We start from the raw sequence: 26186 nt of genomic DNA, 5'->3' as shown, positions 1-26186 counted from the left end.
GGTGACCCTAAGAAGGTTGGATGTTCTTACACACCCTTACCCTAACAGAAACCCTCACGTATACATGTATAGTATGCCTGTGTGTGCATATAGTACACACACACACACACACACTATTAGAATATCATCCTCACATCTACAGTTACACTTACTATAGGCAGTTCTCACTCCTACATGCATTCCTTTTCTCTATCACATCCGTTCTTACAGACACTGCCAGACTCTCTCTCTATCTCACACACACACACACACATACACACACACATCTCCCTGTTGTTATTGTCCTGAGCCCTGCCTATCTCAGATCTGCTAGAGAAGTCGCGTGCAATCCGCCAAGCCAAGGATGAGAGAACCTTCCACATCTTCTACCAGCTGCTGTGTGGAGCCACAGAGACCATGAGAGGTGTGTGTGTGTGTTGTATGTGTGTGTGTACATATGTGTGTGTGTGTGTGTGTGTGAGTGTGTGTGTGTGTGTGTGTGTGTGTTTACATATGTGCGTGTGTGAGTGTGTGTGTACATATGTGTGTGTGTGTGTGTGTGTGTGTGTGTGTGTGTGTGTAAGAGAGAGAAAGATGAGCACTGATATTTTACTACTAAATAAAGGCCATGCTGACATGCTCTGGAATCATATAAAGTGTTTTAGTGTTTTCAGTTTCTCCCTGACTCTTTCCTTGTTCTTCTCGTTCTCTCTTCATTTCTCCCCCTAGCTGACCTCCTGTTAGGTACTGCTGAGCAGTACCGGTTCATGAGTAGTGGATCGGTTCCAGTTCCAGGCCAGAGCGATGCAGAGAACTTCACCCAGACCTTAGACTCCATGGCCATCATGGGTTTCACCAAGGAGGAGCTGACAGGTGAGGAGAGAGAGAAGAGAGGGAGGGAGCTAGAGATGGAAATAAGATGGAGTGGATGGAGATAAAGGAAGGGAGGGAGAGCCTTTTTCCTTAGTTTTAGACAGGTGAAATTCTTTAAGGCTTTAATAAAATGCAAGTGTATTCTCTGCAGGCCACCAGTAGGAAAAACGTCTGTCTAAAATATAATTCTGGTTTCTTTTGAATGATCGCAAAGAAAGTGACTTAAATGTCAGCTAATTTCTGCAGTCAGCCCAGGAGTTGGGTCTGCAGTTTTGTCCTTAGAAATCCAGTATGGAGAATGGACCAAACCTGCTGCGTGATGTTCCTGTTAAGTTCCTGTCAGGTCTCCTCCTCATCCCTCTGCTCCTTTTCCTGCCTCCATCCCAGGCATGATGAAGGTGATCTCGTCCGTGCTGCAGTTTGGGAACATCTCCTTCCAGAAGGAGAAGAACACGGACCAGGCGTCAATGCCCGACGACACAGCGGCCCAGAAGCTGGCCCACCTGCTGGGCATCAGCGTGGTGGAGTTCAGCCGCGCCATCCTCACGCCGCGCATCAAAGTGGGCAGGGAGTACGTGCAGAAGGCCCAGACCAAAGAACAGGTGGGAAAGTGTGTCTGTGTGAAAGAGAGTGTGTTTTTGTGAAAGAGAGTGTGTTTGTGTGTGTGTTTTGGAGTTTTGTGTTACACAAGTTTATATGACAGTGATTCACTGACCATGGTGGACAACTAGAGTTTGTATCTGTGCATATCAGAGTGCTTGTGTCGTTACTCTGGTTTAGATGAATTTGTGTGTGTGTACATATATGTGTGTTTGAACATGTGTGTGTGTACATATGTGTTTTTGTACATGTGTGTGTGTGTGTGTGTGTGTGTGTGTGTACATATGTGTGTTTGAACATGTGTGTGTGTGCAGGCTGACTTTGCAGTGGAAGCCCTGGCTAAGGCCACATACGAGCGTCTGTTCCGCTGGCTGGTGCACCGCATCAACAGAGCGCTGGACCGCAGACAGAGGCAGGGAGCTTCCTTCATTGGCATCCTCGACATCGCTGGCTTCGAGATCTTCCAGGTGAGAGAGAGGGAGACAGAGAGAGAATGAGAGAGAGAGAGAGAGAGAATGGAGGATTAGAAGGAGAAGACAATAGGATTGATGCAGCTGAACTAATTGAAGCCTGTTCCCTTCGGTCGTCCAGTGGATCACAGGTGGCAGATTTCTCTTTGATTTGATCTGATTGACACTGCAGGCATCACAGAGAGGAGAGGGGGAGAACTAGACAGTGAAAGCAACAGAGAGAAACCTGGCTAAGCTGTTTTTTTTCAAAAGAGAGACACAGCACGTCTTATGTCTGTGTGTGTGTGTTTGTGTGTGTGTCCAAGCCAGTGCTGACAGAATGCCAGTATTTATCCGTCTGATCCCTCCTCTTTAGTCTTTCTCTTTAAACGAGTTCATCAACAGCCTATTCATCACAGAGCATAGACATCACAGTATCACAGAGTATAGACATCACATTATCACAGAGCATAGACATCACATTATCACAGAGCATAGACATCACATTATCACAGAGCATAGACATCACATTATCACAGAGCATAGACATCACATTATCACAGAGCATAGACATCACATTATCACAGAGCATAGACATCACATTATCACAGAGCATAGACATCACAGAGCATAGACATCACATTATCACAGAGCATAGACATCACATTATCACAGAGCATAGACATCACATTATCACAGAGCATAGACATCACATTATCACAGAGCATAGACATCACAGAGCATAGACATCACATTATCACAGAGCATAGACATCACATTATCACAGAGCATAGACATCACATTATCACAGAGCATAGACATCACAGAGCATATACATCACATTATCACAGAGCATAGACATCACAGAGCATAGACATCACATTATCACAGAGTATAGACATCACATTATCACAGAGCATAGACATCACAGAGCATAGACATCACATTATCACAAAGCATAGACATCACATTATCACAGAGTATAGACATCACATTATCACAGAGCATAGACATCACAGAGCATAGACATCACATTATCACAGAGCATAGACATCACAGAGCATAGACATCACATTATCACAGAGCATAGACATCACAGAACATAGACATCACATTATCACAGAGCATAGACATCACAGAGCATAGACATCACATTATCACAGAGCATAGACATCACATTATCACAGAGCATAGACATCACATTATCACAGAGCATAGACATCATATTATCACAGAGCATAGACATCATATTATCACAGAGCATAGACATCATATTATCACAGAGTATAGACATCATATTATCACAGAGCATAGACATCATATTATCACAGAGCATAGACATCATATTATCACAGAGCATAGACATCATATTATCACAGAGCATAGACATCATATTATCACAGAGTATAGACATCATATTATCACAGAGCATAGACATCACATCATCACAGAGTATAGACATCATATTATCACAGAGCATAGACATCACATTATCACAGAGCAAGTAGCCTGTAGAGATCACAGTATCACAGAGCAAACATCTCAACATTAACCAACAGCTGGACACCATTTACAGTCAGCATAACATAACATAATTTTCATACTAATGGATTGTTTGGATCTGTTACTACTATTACTACTACTATTTTTTAAATCACTACAGCTAATGTTTATAGTAATAACCACAGTGATGATAATGTGACTGAAGCCTCTAATCCTGCCCCCCCCCCCCCCCCCCTCCTGCAGCTGAACTCGTTTGAGCAGCTGTGCATCAACTACACCAACGAGAAGCTGCAGCAGCTGTTCAACCACACCATGTTCATCCTGGAGCAGGAGGAGTACCAGCGCGAGGGCATCGACTGGAACTTCATCGACTTTGGCCTTGACCTGCAGCCATGCATAGACCTCATTGAGAAGCCGGTAAGTGTGTGTGTGTGTGTGTGTGTGTGTGCGTGTGTGTGTGTGTGTGTGTGTGTGCGTGCCTATACATGTTTGTCTTAGTGTGCTCACAGGTCATTTACACCAGGCTCAATTTATCATGTTGACTTTACGAGGACAGATATATGTTTGCGTGCATAGATCATTTAAAGTAATATTAAAGGTGAGTGCAGATGTGACCTTAGGCATCTGACCTTTGCTCTTTAGGCTCACCCCCCAGGTGTTCTGGCCCTGCTGGATGAGGAGTGCTGGTTTCCGCGGGCAACAGACCGCTCATTCGTTGATAAACTGACGACGGAGCAGGGCTCACACTCCAAGTTCTTCCGGACGAGGCAGCTCAGGCAGGATGAGGCCGACTTCTCCATTATCCACTACGCCGGCAAGGTACCGCTCCGTCTGTCTGTCTGTCTGTCTGTCTGTCTGTCTGTCTGTCTCTGACCCCACCTAACTGTCTCTCTTGCACTCTATCTCTGTCTCTCTCTGTTCCTCAGTCTCTTTCTCTATCTCTATCTCTGTCTTTCGCTCTATGCTTTTGCATCTTTCTCTCTCTCTATGTCTTTTACTCATGCAATGTCTAAGTCTACTTTCCTTGTATTTTCTTTCACTGTTTCTCCTTCTCTTGCTCCACATATCTATCTTCAAGCCTACGTTTTGCGGCAGAGTCTTTTGACCTCACTTCCTCTGTCTGCCTTTTCTCCCCCAGGTCGACTATAAGGCTGATGATTGGCTGGTGAAGAACATGGACCCCCTGAATGACAACGTGGCATCTCTCCTCCACCAGTCCTCTGATCACTTCATCTCTGAGCTGTGGAGAGAAGGTACGGAATCAAACGTCATGGCTAATCAATTAACTCAATCAACTGAATTAGTTAACGAAGAGCTATGATAACCCTTTGCGATGAGTTGTGTATCTGATCATTGAGATTGCTGTGATTGTCCAGTTCTGTCCTTATGTGTCTTTGGATGTGGGGTACTGTCATTGTATGTATTGTGTAACATAACGTTAAGATGATAACTAAGGAAATGAGAAAGAAAGAAAATGGTGAATAATGGAAGAGCTGTTAATCCTCACTTTGATTTCGAAACCTGCACTAACAGCTGGTCTTCTCTCTGCTGTCTCTAATCTCATCCCTCTCTCTCTCTCTCTCTTTCTCCTTCTCTCTCTCTCTCTCTCTCTCTCTCTCCTTCTCTCTCTCTCTCTCTCTCACTCCTCCGACTGCTTGCCTCTCGCTCTGCCCCTAAAATCTTATCCCTCCTTCATGTTCTCTCCCTGTCACTCTCCTGGTCTCTTTCTGGGTCTCGCTGTCTTCATTCTCTCTCTCTCTCTGTCTCTCTCTCACTCTCACTCTCTTTCTCACTCTCACTCTCTATTATTCTGTCTCTCTCTCACTTTGTCCCGCTGTCTCTTTCTCTCTCTGGGTGTCTCTCTCTCGTCTCCTCCTCAGAGGTTCAGACTCTTCCTCGTGTTTACTTTTTCGACTCCTACGCCTCCCTGCAGACTAACGGCTCCGACAGTAGGTTTACTCCTCCCCTCCCTTTGTCCTCCTCCTCCAGTCTCTCTCCTTCTCTTGCTCTCCGCTCAATCTCTCACTCTTCACTCCGAATGTCCGTCCATGTTTGTTTTTCCATTTTAGTCCATTTGTATCTCTGCCTCTCTCTCTCTCACTCTCATGTAGTTTTCTCTCTGTGTGTTCTTATTTGGTGCTATGAGAAGAAGTAGGGTCGTATACCCAGGGTTCCCACTACCATGGATATCCTGGAAAAGTCAGGGAATTTTAAAGTCCCATTTGCCAGGCCTGGAAAAGTCATGGAATTTTAAAATCCCATTTTCCATGAAATTCAGTAAATTTATTGAAAGTTTTGTAAAATTCACAAAATTATGTTATTGTACTCTTCCATGGATTGGATAATGTTTTGCTGTGCGGATTTCTGCAGTGATAGTTTGAATTGACATAGCCTAACTAGCCTATGAGAAAAGGGATGGAAAAGGATGTTGTTTAATTTTTATTCAATGAGTAGGCCCAACCTGCGTAGGGAAAGTAAAGTATGTAATTCTGTGTACTTGTAGATTGCGAAAGGTCCTTTAAAAACTTTTGTTTTTGAAAAAAAATTAAAGTTTTGAAAGGTTGTCAATGAAAATGGGTGGGAACCCTGTAGAATGCTTCTCCAACACAGCAGCTGACAATGGGACGGATCAGCGCCAGTTAAGAGCCGGATCAGCGCCAGATAAGAGCCGGATCAGCGCCAGTTAAGGGCCGGATCCGTTCCAGAGTCACCTGTCACCTGTCACACCTGTGTGAGATTATCTTGGTAGTGTCCTGGTAGCTGTGTGGATTTAGTGCTGTCATGGTGCAGTGGCTCCTTGTGCTTCTTCTGTAGAGTGAAATTCAGTCTGTTTGGGAATCTCTGATCTGATGCTTCATGAGGTGTGACATGAACATCAGCAGGGCAAACACTCGGCACCGACCCAAACAGAAACAGAATTTCAGCAAGCTGGTGGAAATACAATGCATTTCCAGACAAGCAATGCATTACTATTTTTACACATTTCTTAGATAGCTGGTCGTCCCACAAACTACATGTACCATAATGCATTGCCAGTCAAAAGACAAGCCTGCCCCCCCACCTCCACCACAATCAATTAGCACACACCACTGCTCTGCCTCATCATGACATCAACACACAACACATTTCCACCCCACCTTCATGTCACCAACTGAATGTGCTGTTACTGACCTGCGATCTGTGCTCTCCCCCCACCCCCCACTCTCAGTGGAGAGGATTGTGGGATTGGACCAGGGGAACGAGAGTAGTGGTGCGGTCAGTTTTGGTGCGGCCGGCCTGAAGACCAAGAAGGGCATGTTCCGCACAGTGGGCCAGCTCTACAAAGAGTCCCTGACCAAGCTGATGGCCACGCTCAGGAACACCAACCCCAACTTCCTACGCTGCATCATCCCCAACCACGAGAAAAGGGTACGGAGAAGGGGGAGAGAGAGGGAGGAGGGAGAGGAATGGGAGGGTAGGAGGGAGGGAGGGAGGGAGGGAGGAGGGTAACCCTTCAGCAGGGGAGGTTTGAACATTCCAATAAAATTATGCGTTCATCAACAATGTAAGATTCTAGAATTTCACATTGTATTCGATGGACCCAGATATTCTTTAGAACGTTCATTCTACAACATTCTAAACGGTGGGGAGTGACGGTACCTGCTGAGGAGTAGAGAGAGAGAGAGACAGAGAGGGAGGAAAAGAGATGGGGAGGAGAGGCAGGAAAGAGGGAGGATGGGCTAGAGAGTAAGGAGAGAATAGATGAGAGGGAGAGAGGGAGGAAAAAGGTTAAGGAGATAGAGAAGGGGAGTGGTAAGGAAAGAGAGAGAGAAGGAAGGAGGAAGAGATGGAAGGGGATAATGAAAGTAGAGAGAGGAAGGAATAGAGATTGAGACAGAGGAAGGAAAAGAGATATATAAGAAGATGGTACGGGGAGGGAGGGAGAGTTTCAAAAGGGTGAAGGGGGGATGGATGAACAAAGCAAAGAAGGAAGAGAAGAAATATTGAACAGGTATGAAGATGAGGCCTGCGAGTATGAGTGAGGAGCTGTAGAAGTGTTACTGCCAGACTGACTGCATAGAGCGAGAGAGCGGAGTGACAGGTAAAGAAAGAGAGGGAGAGATGAGAACGAGGTAAACCAAGAGGACATGCATTCTGTCTCTATGTACATATTCACTCAAGTGTCATTCTGTCCCTCCCCTCCTTAGGCAGGTAAGCTGACGCCTCACCTGGTCCTAGATCAGCTCCGGTGTAACGGTGTTCTGGAGGGAATCCGCATCTGTAGACAGGGCTTCCCCAACCGCATCCCCTTCCAGGAGTTCAGACAGAGGTGAGTGTGTGTGTGTGTGTGTGTGTGTGTGTGTGTGTGTGTGTGTGTGTGTGTGTGTGTGTGTGTGTGAGAGAGAGACATTTAGATTGTGTAAGCTTTACACTCTTGCTTTCTCACCTCCTCCTCCTCTCTTGTCAGGTATGAGATCCTTACTCCTAATGCAATTCCTCGCACTTTCATGGATGGAAAACAAGCCTGTGAACTCATGGTGAGTGCTGCCAGTTATCCATCATCTGCCCGAAAGTGTGTGTGTGTGTGTGTGTGTGTGTGTGTGTGTGTGTCATCATATATAAGGGCAGATCAAATCCGTACGTACGTGTGTTTAAATGTCTGTGATTAATGCCGTTTGTGTGTGAATGCGTGTGTGTGTGTGTCTGTCTGTGTGTCTGTGTGTCTGTGTGTGTGTGTGTGTTTGTGTGTGTTGACAAAGACAGGCACACCAAGAGAGGACAAATGTCTGTCTTCTCCTAGCGAATGAACCTGTTGTCTGTGTTGTGTGTATGTAACCCCAGATCCGTGCTTTGGAGCTGGATCGGAACCTTTTCCGAGTGGGTCAGAGTAAAGTGTTCTTCCGGGCCGGAGTGCTTGGACACCTGGAGGAGGAGAGAGACCTGAAGATCACTGACACCATCATCCGCTTCCAGAGCTCGTCCCGCGGATACCTGGCCAGGAGGTGTGTGTGTGTTTGTGTTGTGTGTAAATGTCTCAGTTTAACTGTTCTCACAATGTAAAGAAACCATACCGGCCTAATGCTCTAGAAGAGATGTATATATATATGTGGGTGTGTGTGTGTGTGTGTGTGTGTGTGTGTGTGTGTGAGTGTGAGTGTGAGTGTGCGTGAGAGAGTCTCATTATGTGTGTGTTTGTGTCTTCTCTTACACAGGGCATTCTTGAAGAAACAGCAGCAGCTGAGTGCTCTGAGAGTCATGCAGAGGAACTGTGCTGCCTACCTGAAACTACGCAACTGGCAGTGGTGGAGACTGTTCACCAAGGTAACCATGGCAATGCCACAACATCAGTGACTCCATAGCAACCTGTACATCTAGAGGTGGAAGTGCAGTATGTTTGAATGTAAAAAGCACAAATGCAGCATTAATGATGGCATAATGTAAGACTGTCTGCACAGGCTGAAATCTCATCTTTACTGGGCCCTAAAGGCTCAAATGTAAAAGTGATCTGATGAAATGTGGTTGGTGAACTTTGACCTGGGGTTGCCTAGGTGAAGCCGTTGCTCCAGGTGACGCGCCAGGATGAGGAGATCCAGGTCCGAGAGGCGGAGCTTCAGAAGGCCAAAGACAATCTGACAAAAGCGGAGACGGACTTCACAGAACTGGAGAGGAAACACCAGCAGGTAAACAGACTTCACCTCCCTCCCCTCTCCTCCACTCCTCCTCCCTCATCACCCCTTTTTAGTCATGTACTAAGACACCAGCATGTCTCCTCCATCTAGAGAGGAAACACCAGCAGGTTGAGCCCCCCCCCCACTGGCATACAGTATAGACCACATCAATCAATATTAGATACGTTGCACTGTAAGAAACAGAAAGGTCTTTTATTCTGATGTGGTTTAAATCTTACTCTAACTTCCTGTTTCCTGTCAGCTGATGGAGGAGAAGTCAGTGCTTACTGACCAGCTGCAGGCCGAAGCCGAGCTATTCGCTGAAGCAGAGGAGATCCGTGCGCGATTGGCCAGCAGGAAGCAGGAACTGGAGGAGGTGCTGGGTGAGCTGGAGACCCGATTGGAGGAGGAGGAGGAGAGGGGCGTGCAACAGACCAATGAGAAGAAACGACTGCAGCAGAACGTGCAGGTGGGGCAGCATCCAGTGTCCATCCAGATTCATCTTTTACCAACACACTCTTCCTGTCTGTCGGACATGTCGCTCTTCCTGTCTGTCGGATATGTCAATCTCTCCCCTCCCCGTGTCTCTTCTCCCGACCATTTCTCCTCTCTGCCATTCTTCCTCCCTCTCTCTTTCTCTTCTCCCTTTTCCTCTATCTCTCTTCCTCTCCCCTCTTTGCCTCTCCTACTTTTCTCTTATCCTTCCGTCATCTCTCTGTTGGTCATTTTCTCTCTCGTTCTCTCTCTCTGTCTATGTCTCTCACTCTTCTTCTCACACTTCTGTCTCTTCCTCCCTCTTCATCAGGACCTGGAGGAGCAACTGGAGGAAGAGGAAGGGGCTCGCCAGCGCCTCCTCCTGGAGAAGGTTACCATAGAAACCAAAGCGAAGAGCCTGGAGACGGAAGCCCTCAATGCAGGAGAGCAGAGAGACCGACTCAGCAAAGTAACCATGGATGCTTACACACACACACACACACAGACACACATACATACACGAGCGTACACGCACACAATACACACACACACACACTTTGTACACACGAATATGCACACATTGAAAAGCAGCTTTGAAAAGGCTGTATTTCTTAACAATTTCTTAACATATCTCTCTCTCTCTCTCTCACACACACACACACACACACACACACACACACACACACACTCACAGGAGAAGAAGCATCTTGAGGAGAGGTTAAGTGAAGTAGCTGACACACTGACTGAGGAGGAGGAGAAAGTGAAGTGCCTCAACAAGCTGAAGAACAAGCAGGAAGCTGTCATCGCTGACCTGGAAGGTACAAGTCACGCTTACACACACTCACACCCACAAACACACACACACACACCCACACACACACACACACACACACACCCACACACACATACACACACACACACACACACACACACACACACACACACACACACACACACACACACAGGGACCTTCACCACACAGTGACTATTATCTGTGTGTTATGTCCCTGACAATGACCCTTGACCTTGAGATATGTAGTTAGATTACAGCCCACTGTCCCAAGGGCACACAAAGATAAAAAAAAAGTCCTCTATAATGACTTTGGTGTTAATCCTCAGTCCTGTGCTCTCACTCCTGACTGGGACCCACTTTCCTCTGGCCTCCTCTCAGCTAGTGAGCTGTCAGCTCTAGACACGTCCAGACGAGGGCCTGGTTTATGGGACAAAAAACACCCATGGGTGGTCTTCAGTTCTAACTCCAGACAGTGTTACTAAACTCCAGCTCTAACTCCAGACAGTGCTACTAAACTACAGTTCTAACTCCAGACAGTGCTACTAAACTCCAGTTCTAACTCCAGACAGTGCTACTAAACTCCGGTTCGAACACCAGACAGTGCTACTAAACTCTGTCAGTCACTGGCTCTCAGGCACTCAAACACTGGTGTTGCATCAGAGGGAGACACAGAACACATGCAGTCTTTATATTTTCCCTGCAACATGTTTTCAATGTAAAATATTGACACTCCCTCCTGTCTCTCTCTTCCGTCTCCCTCTCCTTGTCGATCCCACTCTCGCTCCTCTCTCTTTCTCCCTCTCCCTTTTCTTCTCTCTCACCCTCTCCTTCTCTCTCTCCCCCTTGCCTGCTCTCTCCCCTCTCCCTCTCCTTCTCTCTTCCTTTCCCTCTCCTTCTCTCTCCCCCTCCCTTTCTCTCCCCCCTCTGCCCTCTCCCTCTCCTCCTGCAGAGCGTCTGAAGCGAGAGGAGCAGGGCCGCCTGGAGCAGGAGAAGTGGAGGAGGAGGATGGAGGGAGAGGCGCAGGAGGCCCAGGAGCAGCTCACTGACATGGGCATGCTGGTGGGGGAGCTCAGGGCCACCCTGGCCCAGAAGGAGAAGGACATCACCACTATACAGGCCAGGTGAGAACACACACACACACACACACATACACACACACACACACACAGACAAACACACACACAGAAACACAGGCCCTAAAGGATAGAGACTATTCAAAAACGCACAGTGAGTAAAACACATTCACAACACACACACCAATGCAGTCAGCTCACTCTACATATACACAAAACAAGCAAATCATTTATTTTATAATTAGCCTACTACTAATAATAATTTCTACTTACATTCTCCACATCCTTTGCCTCATCTCTCTCCCTCTACCTCCCTTCCTCTTCCTCTCCCTCTACCTCTACCTCCCTTCCTCTCCCTTCCTCTCCCTCTCCCTCTACCTCCCTTCCTCTCCCTCTCTCTCTCTCTACCTCCCCTCCTCTCTCTCCCTCTCTCTCTCCCTCTACCTCCCTTCCTCTCCCTCCCTCTCTCTCCCCCTCTACCTTCTTTCCTCTCTCTCTCTCTCTCTCTCTCTCTCTCTCTCCCTCTACCTCCCTTCCTCTCTCTCTCTCTCTCTCTCTCTACCTCCCTTCCTCTCTCTCTCTCTCTCTCTCTCTACCTCCCTTCCACTCTCTCTCTCCCCCTCCCCCCATCAGGCTGGAGGAGGAGGGAGCTCGTCGTGCTGAGGCGCAGCGTGCCCTGCGGGAGGCGCTGTCCCAGGTGTCGGAGCTAAAGGAGGAGGTGGAGACGGAGCGAGGGATGAGGGAGCGAGCGGAGAAGCAGCGCAGGGACCTGGGCGAGGAGCTGGAGGCCCTCCGCACCGAGCTGGAGGACACACTGGACACCACGGCTGCCCAGCAGGAGCTCAGGTGAGTGTGTGTGCATGCGTGTGTGTGTCTGTGTGTGTGTGGTGTGTGTGTGCGTGTGTGTGTGTGTATGTGTGTGCTTGTGTATGCGTGTGTGTGTGAGTGTGAGTGTGTGCTTGTGTGTGTGAGTGTCTGCTCCAGACGTGCGTGTGTGTGTGTGTGTCTGTGTGCGTATGCGTGTGTGTGTGTGTGTGTGTGTGTGTGAGACCAAGTGTGCATTCATTCATTTTGTGAACATAATTTTGTGAACATAACAAAGTTCTGATATTGCATATTCTGTGTGTGTGTGTGTGTGTGTGTGTGTGTGTGTGACTGTCTCTTCATGCTTGTGTGTGTGTGTGTGTGTAGGTCTCGTCGAGAGGCTGAGCTGAGTGAGCTCCAGAGGCTGGTAGAGGAGGAGACGCGTCGCCACGAGGCCCAGCTCTCAGAGCTCCGCCTCAAACACTGCACCGCCATCGACTCCCTGCAGGAGCAGCTGGACAACAGCAAGAGGGTCAGTGTGTGTGTAGTTATCAGTGTGTGTGTAGTTATCAGTGTGTGTGTGTAGTTATCAGTGTGTGTGTGTGTGTGTGTAGTTATCAGTGTGTGTGTGTGTGTAGTTATCAGTGTGTGCGTGTGTGTAGTTATCAGTGTGTGTGTGCGTGTGTGTGTATGTGTGCGTGTGTGTGTGTAGTTATCAGTGTGTGTGTGTGTGCGTGTGTGTGTGTAGTTATCAGTGTGTGTGTGTGTGTGTGTAGTTATCAGTGTGTGTGTGTGTGTAGTTATCAGTGTGTGTGTGTGTGTGTAGTTATCAGTGTGTGACTGCGTGTGTGTGTGTGTAGTTATCAGTGTGTGTGTGTGTGTGTGTGTGTGTGTGTGTGTGTGTGTGTAGTTATCAGTGTGTGACTGCGTGTTTGTGTGTGTAGTTATCAGTGTGTGTGTGTAGTTATCAGTGTGTGTGTGTGTGCAGTTATCAGTGTGTAAGTGTGTTGGCGCATCAGTCTTTGGAGAATCCTGAAGTAGTGTCTTCTATGTTTGTGTGTGTGTATTGTGCATGTGCATCTGTCTGAAGTCTAAGGCAGTGTAGTATACGTCTCTGATGTGTGTGTGTGTGTGTGTGTGTGTGTGTGTGTGTGTGTGTGTTGTGCAGGCGCGTCAGTCTCTGGAGAAGTCCAAGGCGGTTCTGGAGGAGGAGCGGTCCTGTCTGTCGGCGGAGCTGAAGGGGGCCCAGGGGGGCAAGATGGAGAGCGAGAGGAACCGCAAGCGGGCCGAGAGCCAGATCCAGGAGCTCGGCGCCCGTCTCACGCAGGCCGACCGAGAGAGGGAGGAGAGGGAGGATAGAATACACAAGCTACAGGTGTGTGTGTGTGTGTGTGTGTGTGTGTCTCTCTGTGTGTATGTGTGTGTGTGTGTGTGTGTGTGTGTGTGTGTGTATGTGTTTATGTGTGCGTGAGTGTGAGTGTGAGTGTGTCTGTGTCTGTGTCTGTGTCTGTGTGAGTGTGTGTGTGACTGTGTGTGTGAGTGTGTGTGTGTGTGTGACTGTGTCTGTGTATGTGTTTATGTGTGCGTGAGTGTGAGTGTGAGTGTGAGCGTGAGTGTGTGTGTGTGTGTGTGTGTGTGTGTGTGTGTGTGTGTGAATGAGTGTGTGTGTGTGTGTGTGTTTATGTGTGTGTGTGTGTGTGTGTGTGTGTGTGTGTGTGTGTGTATTGTGTGTTTATATTCATGAGTGCTTTGTCTCCTCTCTCAGGCTGAGATTGAGTCTCTGTCTGGTTCCCTCTCTGCCTCTGAGTCCAAATCTGTCCGTATGGTCAAAGATGTCAGCAGCCTGGAGAGCCAGCTACATGATGCACAGGTAACACACACACACACACACACACACACATTCACACAATATGAAATGAACTGAGACTTCAAGGACTGAGTTGCTGAGATACCAGCTGTCGCTGGAACATGTCTGGTCAAGAATCTGCATTGAGTAGTACAATTAGCCTCAGCTAATGTTGCAGTCATGTGGACTCAAATGTTAGCCTGAACTTGAGTTTATACCAGACTGGTAGGCCTCAGTGGATCCCCGAGCTAAATTACTGCTGTCCCCCTGCTCACAGGAGCTGCTGCAGGATGAGACTCGTCAGAAGCTGTCCCTGGGCTCGCGCATGCGGACGCTGGAGGAGGAGAAGTCCGGCCTGGTGGAGAGGGTGGAGGAGGAGCAGGAGAGGAGCAAGGAGCTCACGCGACAGATCCAGGCCACCATGCAGCAGGTGTGTGTGTGTGTATGTGTGTATGGGTGTGTCAGGGTTCTAAACACACATAGAGGGTGCTCTCAGGGTTCTAAACACATTTATTTATTAGACAAACAACATTTGCAATCGGGCTCACTCCCAGCACAAGGCTGAAAGTGAAGCAATTTCACTAACATCGCACAGGGTTTATATACTTAATATTTATCTAATGCTGACGCCATAAATATTTAACATCTCAGTAAAGTCCTCGACTGAGCTTCTTGTCTTGCAAGGATGTCTGTTCTTCCCATGGTCAAGAGCACATTTCGACCCTGTCACCTATGAGCTCACCCAAACATGTTGTTGCACATATGCAGACAAAGTGGCGCCTAATAATCTAAGTTACACACATACACAGGAACACAGAAAAGCCATGTTCCTGCTTACATAAGTACATGATTCATTTAAGGTAATTAATAATACCAGGCACTTGATTATTATATTCTTAAGTCATTAACAGTGTTTGGAAATGATCTCCATCACTCTCTTTCTCAGTTTCCTCTCTGAGCAGCAGGGTTGTTAAAGGATGTTACTCATTGCCTCCTCTCCCTCTCTCTTTCTCTCTGTAACTCCCCCTCTCTCTCCCCTCTCTCCCTCTTTCTGTTTCCCTCCCCCCCTCTCTCCCCTCTCTCTTTCTGTCTTTCTCTCCCCTCTCTCTTCCTGTCTCTCTCCCTTCTCTCTCCCTCTTTCTTTCTCTCTGTATCTCCCCTCTCTCTCTCTCTCTCTCCCTCTCCCTCTCTCTCTCTGTTTCTCTCTCTCTCTCTCTCTCTCTCGCTCTGGTAGCTGGCGGAGCTAAAGAAGCAGTCAGAGGACTTGTCGGGGGCGGTGGAGTCGGGAGAGGAGACCCGGAGGAAGATGCAGCGTGAGCTGGAGAACGCCCTGCAGAGAGAGCGAACGAAAGAAGAGGAGAAAGAACGGGTGGAGCGACAGAGAGACCGTCTGCGGGAGGAGATAGAGGACATGACACTCGCCCTGCAGAGGGAGCGACAGAACTGCACCGCCCTGGAGAAGAGGCAGAAGAAGTTTGACCAGGTGAAGAGAGAGAGAGAGAATTGTAATGAGACGTTAAAAAAGCGAGGAGCATTGATATTAATTGACTGATTAAGTGACATGAAGCAGTGTTCACATCAGAGGTCCATCAGTGTAGTCTTTATAAGGAGCAGATCTGAGTTCTCATGCTCACATAGTTTTCAACAAGTAGTTATCAAGAGTAGAATGACTGTGACATATTCTGAAACTTTAACTGTACTTGCAAGTAGTTATCAAGAGTAGAATGACTGTGACATATTCTGAAACTTTAACTGTACTTGCAAGTAGTTATCAAGAGTAGAATGACTGTGACATATTCTGAAACTTTAACTGTACTGCAAGTAGTTATCAAGAGTAGAACGACTGTGACATATTATGAAACTTTAACTGTACTGCAAGTAGTTATCAAGTGTAGAACGACTGTGACATATTATGAAACTTTAACTGTAACTGAAAGCATAATTATTTTCACTGAGGAAATAGAAAAGAGTCGCTAGAGTGGTGCAACACACCTTCACACGTGTGGCATGTTCTCAGTGGATCCTCCGCTTACTGACACTCATGTCCAGGAGACAGAGTAGAGTAGATGGGGACATATGAAGGAGAGTAGTTAGCCTCCTGTGTGTGTTGTGCTTGACCCCTGACCTTTGCCCTTGTGACCTGTGACTTGTGTCAGTGTCTGGCGGAGGAGAAGGCGGTGAGTGCTCGCCTGGCGGAGGAGCGGGACCGTGCGGAGGCGGAGAACCGCGAGAAGGAGACGCGCTTCCTGTCGGCGTCGCGGTCGCTGCAGGAGGCCAGCGAGCAGCGAGACGAGCTGGAGAGAACCAACAAGCAGCTGCGCCTGGACATGGAGCAGCTGGTCAACCAGCAGGACGACGTTGGCAAGAGCGTACGTCTGTGTGTGTGTGTGTGTGTGTGTGTGTGTGTGTGTGTGTGTGTGTGTGTGTGTGTGTGTGTGTGTGTGTGTAGTTGGGGGAAATACACAGATTAACTGATGATATTATTTCTATTCTGTTCTAATGCAACACCTTTATCTGGCCTTTATTTCTTTATGTCATGTCTTTCCTCTCCTCTCATCATCTCCTGTCTTCTCTAATGGCCTGCTCTCTCCACTCTCCTCCTCCAATCTTCTGTCCCTCTCCCCTCTCCTCCTCCTCGTCTCCCTCAGGTGCATGAGCTGGAGCGTTGCCGGCGCTCCCTGGAGTCGGAGGCGCAGACACTGCGGGAGCAGACGCAGGAGCTGGAGGAGGAGCTGGCTGAGGCGGAGAACGCCCGTCTGAGGCTGGAGGTCACCCTGCAGGCCCTCCGAGCCCAGTTCGAGAGGGAGATCAGCGCCGCCGAGGAGAAGGGAGAGGAGAAGAGACGCGCACTCAACAAACAGGTAGAGAGAGGAGAAGAGAGGAGGAGAGAGGCGCACTCAACAAACAGGCTTACCACTTAAAAGTCCAGAGAGAAGACGAGAGAAGAGGAGGGACTGGCAGGACAAGATATGTGACCTTAACATATTTCCATCTCTTTTCTCTCTCTCTCTCTCCCTGCCCCTCCCCCTACTTCTCTCTCTCTCTCTCTCTCTCTCTCTCCTCTCTCCCTCCCTCTCTCTGCCCCTTATTCTCTATCCCCACCCTCTCTCCCTCCCTCGTTCCCTTGCTCGTTCTCTCTCTCTCTCCCTACCCCTCCCTCTCTCTCTCTCTCTCTCTCTCGCTCCTCTCTCCCTCCCTCTGTCTGCCCCTTATTCTCTCTCCCCACCCTCTCTCCCTCCCCTTCTCGTTCCCTTGCTCCCCCTCTCCGCTGTGTCAGGTGCGAGAGCTGGAGGTGCAGCTGGAGGAGGAGAGGACCCAGAGAGCTCAGGCCCAGACCGTCAAGAAGACGCTGGAGGCGGAGCTACAGGAGGCGGAGGCTCAGGTTGAGACAGCCAATCGAGGACGGGAGGAGGGCCTGAGACAACTCCGCCGTCTACAGGTAACATAATTGCTTCTGTGTGTGCGTGTGTGTGTGTGTGTGTTTGAGAGAGAGACTTATCTTAGGATGTGTGTGTATGTGTGTGTGTGAGAGAGAGAGACTTTGAGAGGCTGTGTCTGTGTGTGTTTTTGTTTTGCTAAAATGCGTGAATATGTGTTCAGGTGTGTGTGTGTCAGTGGTGTAATCCTGTATCTGTGTGTGCGTGACCATCAGGCTCAGACGAAAGAGATTCTGCGTGAGCTGGATGAAACTAAAATGGCTCGGGATGAGATTGTCGCCCAATCAAAAGACAGCGAGAAACGCCTGCAGACTCTGGAGGCTGAGCTGGCTCAACTTACTGAGGTGGGTGTGTCTGTGTATGTGTGTGTCTGTGTGTGTGTGTGGAGGGGGTGTCTGTGTGTGTGTGTGTGTCTGTGTGTCTGTGTGTCTGTGTGTTTGAGAGAGAGAGAGATTTTTGTGTGTGTGAGTGTGAGTGTGTGTGGAGAGTGACTAAAGGAGTGTTAAATGGAGAGTGGTGATATGCCTGTGTGTGTGTGTGTGTGTGTGTGTGTGTGTGTGTGTGTGTGTGTGTGTGTGTGTGTGTGTGTGTGTGTGTGTGTGTGTGTGTGTGTGTGTTGAGAGTGACTAGAGGACTGTTAACTGGAGAGTGGTGATATGCCAATGTGTGTGTGTGTGTGTGTTGAGAGAGACTAGAGGAGTGCTAACTGGAGAGTGGTGATATGTCAGTGTTGGTTGACAGGCATTTTGAGATCTCAGCTGAGATTTAGTAGAATAGCACTTTAGTAGAATCAACAGTAACCAGAGCCTGTGTGTGTGTGTGTGTGTGTGTGTGTGTGTGTGTGTGTGTGTGTGTGTGTTTGTGTGTGTGTTTGTGTGTGTCTGTCTGTCTGTCTGTGTGTGTGTGTGTGTGTGGTTCCTGCAGGAAATGTCTGTTTCTGAGAGGGTGAAGAGGCAGGCTCAGCAGGAAAGAGATGAGATAGCCGACGAACTCCTCAACGGCGGTGCTGAAAAGTGAGTACTATTCTGTGTGAATGCGTGTGCTTGTGTGTGTGTGTGTGTGTGTGTGTGTGTGTGTGTGTGTGTGTGTGTGTGTGTTTGAAAAATATGTCTCTTTCTCTGTGTCTGATCAGCACTAAAGAGTGTGTGCTGGGGAGAGCTTTTTAGAGGTCTGGATGAAGTGCAGTCTGTTCATGGGTGTGTGTGTGTTTGTAAATGTGTGTGTGTGTGTCTTCAGGGCTGCGATGAGTGATGAGAAGAGACGTTTGGAAGCCAGAGTGACCCAGCTGGAAGAGGAGCTGGAAGAAGAACAGACCAACGCAGAGCTGCTGGCCGAAAGACAGAGGAAGACCACACTACAGGTACAGTACATACTACACATGTATACTACAACTATATACTACACATGTATACTACACCTGTATACTACACTACAGAGAGACAGAGGACCACTCTGCCATCATGCTGTATGTTACACATGCATGCTATACCATAGAGAGAGGGGAAAGATGATTTTACCAGCACTCTTAGTCAAAGTCATACAACACTACAGAGAGATGGAGAACACTATGATTACTGAATAGCATGTCTGTAGACAGAAAAGCAGAGGTGTGTGTGTGTGTGTGTGCGTGCGTGCGTGCGTGCATGCGTGCGTGCGTGCGTGTGTGTGAAGATGGTGACACAGACTGCCACTGTAAATGAAGAGTGAGTATATCTAGCAATGCTAAGCATCCTGCTTATATGCTGCTTCTGTACGTTTGTGTGTGTGTGTGTGTGTGTATGTGTGTGTCAGGTGGAGACGCTGACGGTGCAGCTGGCGGGCGAGCGGACACTGGCGCAGAAGAGCGAGGGGGCGCGCGATCACCTGGAGCGCCAGAACAAGGAGCTGAAGTCACGCCTGACGGAGATGGAGGGCGCCGTCAAGGGCAAACACCGACTCAGTGTCGCCGCCCTGGAGGCCAAGGTGGAGGCCATGGAGGAGCAGCTGGAGCAGGAGGGACAGTAAGGAGACTCACTCTCACTGTGGAGGGGAAGGGGGTGAATGGACTGCAGTTTGGGACAGTACTTCCTCTCGTAACAGACTTCATCGCTTTCTTTAATTCAGGAATTGTGCAATGGTTCATGTCCAGTTAGTTCACGGGAATAATTTTATGTACATTGAAATCTGTGTTTTTGGTATGGACCTTAGTTTGTAAAAAAGAACACTTTCACACCAAGATAGACTCAGAGCCCCAGAGATGAACCATGGCGTGCTGTTGTGTGTGTGAGCCTGAGCTGTTCCTCTCGCCCCACTACAGAGAGAGAGCGATGGCCAACAAGCTGGTGCGCAAGACGGAGAAGAAGCTGAAGGAGGTGATGATGCAGGCCGAGGACGAGAGGAGACACGCAGACCAGTACAGAGAGCAGGTATACCTCACTTAAACACACACACACACACACACAGTACTCCTCACACACACACACACACACACACACACACACACACACACAGTACTCCTCACACACGCATACACACACACACTCTACTTTAGAGAGGGGACACACAGACCAGCACAGGGAGTAGGTACTTTTCACACACACACACACACACACACACACACACACACCAGGTGGCAGGTTCAGCTGGACAGTGAGACTGATCTGACCCTGATCTTTCCCCCCTCTCTACCTCTCACACTTTTCCCCCTTTTTTCTCTCCTCACCCCTATCTTTCTCACTCTGTACTCCCTCCCTCCTCCTCTTTTCCTGTCTCTCTCTCTCCCTTTCTGTTCTCACTCACCTCCCTCTCTCTCTCTCTCCCCCTCTCAGCTGGATAAGTCAATGGTTCGTCTGCGCCAGCTGAAGAGGCAGCTTGAGGAGGTGGAGGAGGAGAACTCTCGCTCCAACGCCCAGCGCAGGAAACTCCAGCGCGAGCTGGAGGAGATGAGCGACAGCAGCCAGACCATGAACAGAGAGATCAGCTCGCTACGCAACCAGCTCAGGTAGGCAGAGCGATCATTTCCCTTCACAACCAGCTCAGGTAGGCAGAGAGATCAGATCCCTTCACAACCAGCTCAGGTAGGCAGGCCATGACCAGCGAGATCAGCCCGCTACGCAACCAGCTCAGGAAAGCAGACAGACCTGATTAATCAACTCACTATATAGCTAGCTCATGGATGGAGGTGAAAGGGAGGTCAACACATATATGCACAGACTTTTGAATCAAACCAATGAAGAGACAAAGGAGATTGCGTGTAACATTACAGGCTTCACCAGTCACATGCATTTGTACTTTTTTTTTTTATCTGTTGATAGTTGAATTTACTCATTTACATGAAAATGTATTATTGAGACTGAGAGTCGTGTGAATAGTCGTGTGTGTATAGGTGCATCTGGAAGAGGTGTGTGTATAGTGTGCAGTAGATGTGTGCAAGTGTCAAGGGGGTGTCTTGTCTTGGTGGTGGATTATAACTGTGTGATAACATTTGTGTGTGTGCGTGTGTGTGTGTGTGTGTGTGATTCATCAACTCATCCATGTCTGACATCATCATGTCCATGTGTGTGTCTCTCACCTCCACTCAGCGTGACAGAACGGAGGCCGGAAAAGTAGGTCACATTCATGTGCGCGTGTGTGTGTGTTTGTGTGTGTGTGTGTGTGTGACTGGCACATCTACCTTTACGTGCCTGTTCATTTGAGTATGATTGGGTATTTCCTCTCAGGGTTTGTGTTGATTTCTCTGGGTCAGGTGATTTTTCTCAGAAGGCAGCTGACTCTTGAGTGAATCTGGCCCTAAACTGGCCCTAGTCTCGCTCTAATCTAGCCCTAGTCTGGCCCTGAACTGGTCCACATAACACCACATACAATAGTCAGTAGTCAGTCAATCAGTGATGCAATGAGATCATGGAAAATTGGATCCAATAAACAAGACAGGCTAATGTTAATAAACTCCAGTGGTTGTTTGTGTGTTGGTCAAGTTACTCAATTTACCCAGTCAGGTGAAGACACGGAAACTGAGCACAGGTGCATGATGGGATAATCAGGGTATCTGGTCCATGTAACCCAAATCAAGAGGAAGTCCACATATGCGAATGCTAGAGGGTTCATATCGGACCTCCGGTCCCTGGCCAGAGGCTGATCCTGGAACAGTTCTGGCCACGGTCTGGTGTAGCTCTGCAGTAGATTAGCGTGTGTTTGCTCAAACGCAGCAGAAGCATTGAGAGGATCTCTCCGCACCTGCCTTCTCCTCTCCTCTCCTCTCCTCTCCTCTCCTCTCCTCTCCTCTCCTCTCCTCTCCTCTGCTCCACAGCCTGTTTCGCCCCAGTACTAATCTGTGTACTCCCCATCTCCAATCAATTCAAATCAATCCAATCAGTTCCAAATCAAATCCAAATACTGTAATCAATAGTTTCATATCCTTGTGAGTTTGATTGTGAAACTACTGCTTTGATTCCCACCAGTAGTGATCCCTGTATAATGACTAGTTTATGTATTTACTAGTTGTTATTGTTTCGCAACTAGTGTAGTTCAAAATTGCCTAATTACTCAGTAGACGGCAAGTTCTTTTGTCAGTAAATAGTTTCTCCTTCTAGCTGCCTTCTAGCTTGTAGCTGATATGTGTGATTTACAATGGTAAATGGTAAAAACTACAATGGTACTTTTTTGTCCTCCTGCGGTTCCTCTAAGTGTAAATTCTTGTTCCCTCCCTCCGTCTCAGGCGCGCTCCGCTACCCCTCTCCATGCGTGGGGGACGCCGTGCGCTGGTCGATGACCTCTCCCTGGAGAATTCGGACTCCGAGGAGCCCCCCGCCTCCCCCACCCCCTCCACGGGACCTCCAGGGACCCCCACTCCCTCGGAGCATGGCATGGGGCCCCCGCCCCCCTACACCCTCAACGACGCTGAGTGAGGGGCAGGGCCAGCTCCGCAGCACCGGGCCCGCTGCAGGACCCAGGCCGGCCTCAGACCTGCAGCAGCTCTCACGGCACGAGGCAAAGCTGCAAGAAGAGACCACTTTGCAGCCAGAGGAACGTCAAAGACCAACAAACAAAAGAAGAACTAAATTCAGAATATAAAACAGGTGCAAGAATAATTGGAAAAGGGTGGCAGTACAAAATATTGACATGACAAAAGGCACTACAATTTGACTTCTTTGGGGGGAAAACTACAACTCCCAGAATCCCTTGGGAGGATTGGTTCAGTCCAGAGTGAACCAATAAACCCCAGTGGTAATGCAGTGCATTAGGCTTTCAGTGGCAGCATTGAGATGGCTTCTCTACCTAAGCGCTCGTTCAATCCTATTAAACGTCTACAAGGGCAATCTGCATGTTTATTAAGGCAATCAGCTGTTAAAGTGATAATGTGATCATACTTCATGAAAAAGTACAGGATCACATGGAAGCAGGCTGCCATTTGCTCCATCAGTATTCAGTTTCACCGCGGGCTTGAGAAACGAGCAATTTATCTACCTGAACCTGTAAGTTTTCTCTTTCTCATTCATAGAATAACGTGTCTTGATGCATATCAGTCAGCTAAGGGAGAAGGAGTTTTCTCTTTTAAAGATCTCATTGAAGTATTTATGAGCAGGATGAAAATGAGTTTTCATCCATCAAAATCATACATTTTTGTTAGGAAACCCGTACCATGCTATGTATTATAAGCCATAATGCATTGCATATTGGTTGTAAGATAGGACTGTTGTGAAGAGAAACAAGAACATGTTTACTGTGATAAAGCTTTGTGCATAAATCAATAGCAAAGCCAAGAGTTCCTCTATGAGAACATATACTGGTAACATTGAGCCTAAGTCAACTCTGGAACTTGGACTACACTGAGCTATATAGATGATCATAAGGCTTACTTTGAGTGCTTTCATGTCATGCATATAAACTTGTTTCAGCCGTTTCCACCCAGTGACCAGGGTAACACATACTGAGGCCTCGTCCATTAGATAGGATAGGAAACTAGGTACCGTAGGGGGACAGGTCACATAATAGGTAGATAGATATCTAGCTAGAATAATTCCTTAACATATGTCTTAACATATCGCCTCTCGTCGGGGAAGGCAGGATCAGTGTCCGTCATACATCAGTCAATCTGTGGTTCTAACCTGAGGTGTGTTTATTTATTTATGCATTCTGTCTCTGTGTGGGCTGTAAGGGTGGCCTCTTGAGTAAGCATCCCCCAGACCAGTGCTGCTGCTGTCTGGGGGGGGGGGGGGGCAGCAGGGAGATACCAGGCAGACAGTATGGTAACATCAGGTCGGCAGTCACAGAGGAGCTTGTGTTGTCCAGCGCTGGTCTGTGGTGAAGTGCGGTGGCCGTGTGGAGGTGAAGGATCTCTGCTGGTGGGGAAGCACCCAGCCTGAGATATGAGTGTGTGCGCAGGGGCACCCAGACTGTGAGAATAATCAGTATCAGAGACTGCTAGCCATTCTCATTTACAACCTTATCATAAATGTAAATGTCTTGTTCTTCTTATCAAACAGACGTAATGTACAATGTAATTTTTTTTAAATAATGATGTAAAATATTTATGGAGTAAAGCTTTTTTGTGTTTTACCAAATATCAGGCGCATGGATGAGAAAAAAGGGACATACTGGTAGAGTTGGATAGAGTAGTGACTGTAGACTAGAAATGTGTTACTCGAGACATATAGAAGAAAGATTCTAGCTTCCATTTTGGAACATCCTTTGCTACTTCCATTCAAAAGGCCCCTTGTTTTTACCAAGTGTTTTCATAGAGGTAGCAAAGACCCTCAGAACACATTTCCTACCTAGATGTACCTGGAATGGTGACCCCCTCTGGGGTAAAGCGATAGAGTAGCTTTATATATGTAGGTTAGTGACGAATGTTTATTACTTCATGCCCAGCAGAGAAAGGAGAGAGAGACCCAAGTTCCTGATTGTCTGAAGTTAGAAGGGAGAAGACGTGCTCTTGCCACATTAATGCAATGTAAGCTTTAACTGGTGAAGAAAGGCCCTGATTGTGTTCCCAGTCAAAGCATACTGGCTTCCGCTAGCCCCCGTCCACGGCTGTGCAAAGAGCACAGCTCAACGCCTCTCGATCGTCATTCCTGGTGTTCATTTACTCACTCCATACAGCTGTAGCATTTTATTCCTTTGACATGATGTCACAACATATCAGCCAGTACTTCATGAGTGACTCCACTTGTCTTCTGTGTTCACTGAAATGAAAGTTGAGGTTAGACTCGTTTGTTAGTTTTGCTTAAGTTCTCCCTTAAGACATCCCGTCCTATCTTTAGGCAGGTGGCAGACAGGATGATGTGTGCATGCTGGCCAGTGCTAAGGGTGTGCTGTTTCACTTAAGACGCTGTTAAACTGTTCAATTTCAGTTGCCTCTGGACCCTGACCTTTGACCCCTGGCACAGATTAGAGGCAGATCAGATTCAGAAAGCTCACCGGTCAAACTCCCAGCCTGTAGCAGCAGGACCTGGGTATTAGTGCCCCGACCTGTGAAAAAGAGGCAGTCCATATCCATTGCACAGTCCACCACAACTGAAGGGAATGTGACCACAGTGGGGTGGCGTTCTTTTTTAGGACTGCGTTTCCTGAAAGCATCACTAAGCAACCACCATTGGTAACCATGGAGAGAGTTTTCAATGTGATAGTTTCAACATCATTTAGCAATGGTAGTTGTTCATTAATTGCTTTCGGGAAACGCACCCTATACGTGTGCCTGGGGGACAGAGACAAATGCAGCCGGGTGTCTCAGAAGGAGCCTTACAGGACCGCATCACAGCATGGGCCCAGGGCTGGTCACTGCCACAAGGCACTTTGTGAGTGTAGACAGCTCCCCCTAGTGAAAAGGAGGATGAAGTGCATTAATTGCTCTGTACTGTAAAGCTTTGCACTACAAAGTGAAAGTGTTGTGGCGATGCTTCTGTAACTGTTTCCTGTGTCTTTTGTTTTAATGTTCTCCTGCTTTACTTTGTACAGCCTGACCCAGGTCCTATTTTGTGTCAAGAATGTCTGATCGCTGAAATGGACACGCGTCATCCATACGACACGCACTCATGGACAGTGCAGTAGCCCTGCTATGGGTCGGCTTCATTTGCGTTTGACCACTGGTTTATAATACAGTGTACCATGATGTAATACTCTGATTAAAATGAAGTTTTTCTCTGAATTATTCTGCTTTTCAGTTGGTGTGTATAAGATGTTTGTCATCCTTGAAAAGCCCTGGATTTTTTTCCCCCTCAGCAATGACGATCCTGTTTAGTTTTATAGTTACCCCTTAAAGATGCAGTTTGCGATTCTGACGAAAAGCTCTTGACTTTTCAGCTCAACGTGTTGACTGGCTGGCATTGTTTATGGCTAGGTCAGAGCCACTGTGTTTGTTTACCATTTACAGAGCCGGGGCTGTGTACGGACACCAGAGAGAATGGACAGCCAAAGGACTATGAAGAGCAATTTGCTGAATTTGACAAAAATGTACTGGATTAGAACTGCACCTTTAACTGATCTGCTAGAGCACACATGCTGATGAAAATGTATTGGATTAGAACTGCACCTTTAACTGATCTGCTAGAGCAGGGTGCTTATAGCAGCATGGTCACATGTTTGATTCCAAGAGAGCACACATGCTGATGAAAGTGTATTGGATTAGAACTGCACCTTTAACTGATCTGCTAGAGCAGGGGGTTTATAGCAGCATGGTCACAGGTTTGATTCCAAGAGAGCACACATGCTGATGAAAGTGTATTGGATTAGA

The 26186-nt window shown here is 47.8% G+C and overlaps 1 protein-coding gene across 8 annotated transcripts in view; it reads left to right on the top strand.

Moving 5' to 3' along the window:
- Window positions 1–25601, top strand: part of myh14 (myosin, heavy chain 14, non-muscle) — a 39626-nt gene extending 14025 nt beyond the window's left edge. For 4 of the 8 annotated variants that reach the window (XM_031575691.1, XM_031575690.1, XM_031575688.1 and 1 more), the window contains 35 exons: window positions 305–403; window positions 709–852; window positions 1240–1454; window positions 1767–1919; window positions 3648–3821; window positions 4047–4223; window positions 4543–4657; window positions 5285–5353; window positions 6613–6812; window positions 7592–7713; window positions 7852–7921; window positions 8226–8386; window positions 8597–8705; window positions 8933–9064; window positions 9315–9521; window positions 9858–9995; window positions 10221–10344; window positions 11269–11440; window positions 12026–12238; window positions 12584–12728; window positions 13365–13571; window positions 13962–14066; window positions 14320–14472; window positions 15277–15525; window positions 16199–16411; window positions 16691–16903; window positions 17320–17481; window positions 17695–17823; window positions 18404–18492; window positions 18716–18839; window positions 19271–19479; window positions 19776–19884; window positions 20287–20459; window positions 21040–21063; window positions 22173–25601. In XM_031575691.1, coding sequence (XP_031431551.1) covers window positions 305–403; window positions 709–852; window positions 1240–1454; window positions 1767–1919; window positions 3648–3821; window positions 4047–4223; window positions 4543–4657; window positions 5285–5353; window positions 6613–6812; window positions 7592–7713; window positions 7852–7921; window positions 8226–8386; window positions 8597–8705; window positions 8933–9064; window positions 9315–9521; window positions 9858–9995; window positions 10221–10344; window positions 11269–11440; window positions 12026–12238; window positions 12584–12728; window positions 13365–13571; window positions 13962–14066; window positions 14320–14472; window positions 15277–15525; window positions 16199–16411; window positions 16691–16903; window positions 17320–17481; window positions 17695–17823; window positions 18404–18492; window positions 18716–18839; window positions 19271–19479; window positions 19776–19884; window positions 20287–20459; window positions 21040–21063; window positions 22173–22362 — 5288 coding nt within the window. In that variant the 3' untranslated portion in view covers window positions 22363–25601. The remainder of the gene's footprint in view (window positions 1–304; window positions 404–708; window positions 853–1239; window positions 1455–1766; window positions 1920–3647; window positions 3822–4046; window positions 4224–4542; window positions 4658–5284; window positions 5354–6612; window positions 6813–7591; window positions 7714–7851; window positions 7922–8225; window positions 8387–8596; window positions 8706–8932; window positions 9065–9314; window positions 9522–9857; window positions 9996–10220; window positions 10345–11268; window positions 11441–12025; window positions 12239–12583; window positions 12729–13364; window positions 13572–13961; window positions 14067–14319; window positions 14473–15276; window positions 15526–16198; window positions 16412–16690; window positions 16904–17319; window positions 17482–17694; window positions 17824–18403; window positions 18493–18715; window positions 18840–19270; window positions 19480–19775; window positions 19885–20286; window positions 20460–21039; window positions 21064–22172) is intronic. The other 4 variants (XM_031575695.1, XM_031575694.1, XM_031575693.1 and 1 more) reach the window with 2 other exon arrangements.
- Window positions 25602–26186: the final 585 nt, after the last annotated feature.

The sequence above is a fragment of the Clupea harengus genome, chromosome 11, assembly GCF_900700415.2.
Source record: "Clupea harengus chromosome 11, Ch_v2.0.2, whole genome shotgun sequence".
Classification (NCBI taxonomy): domain Eukaryota; kingdom Metazoa; phylum Chordata; class Actinopteri; order Clupeiformes; family Clupeidae; genus Clupea; species Clupea harengus.
Note: the sequence above shows the minus strand (reverse complement) of the source record. Positions and strands in the feature narration are given on the sequence as shown.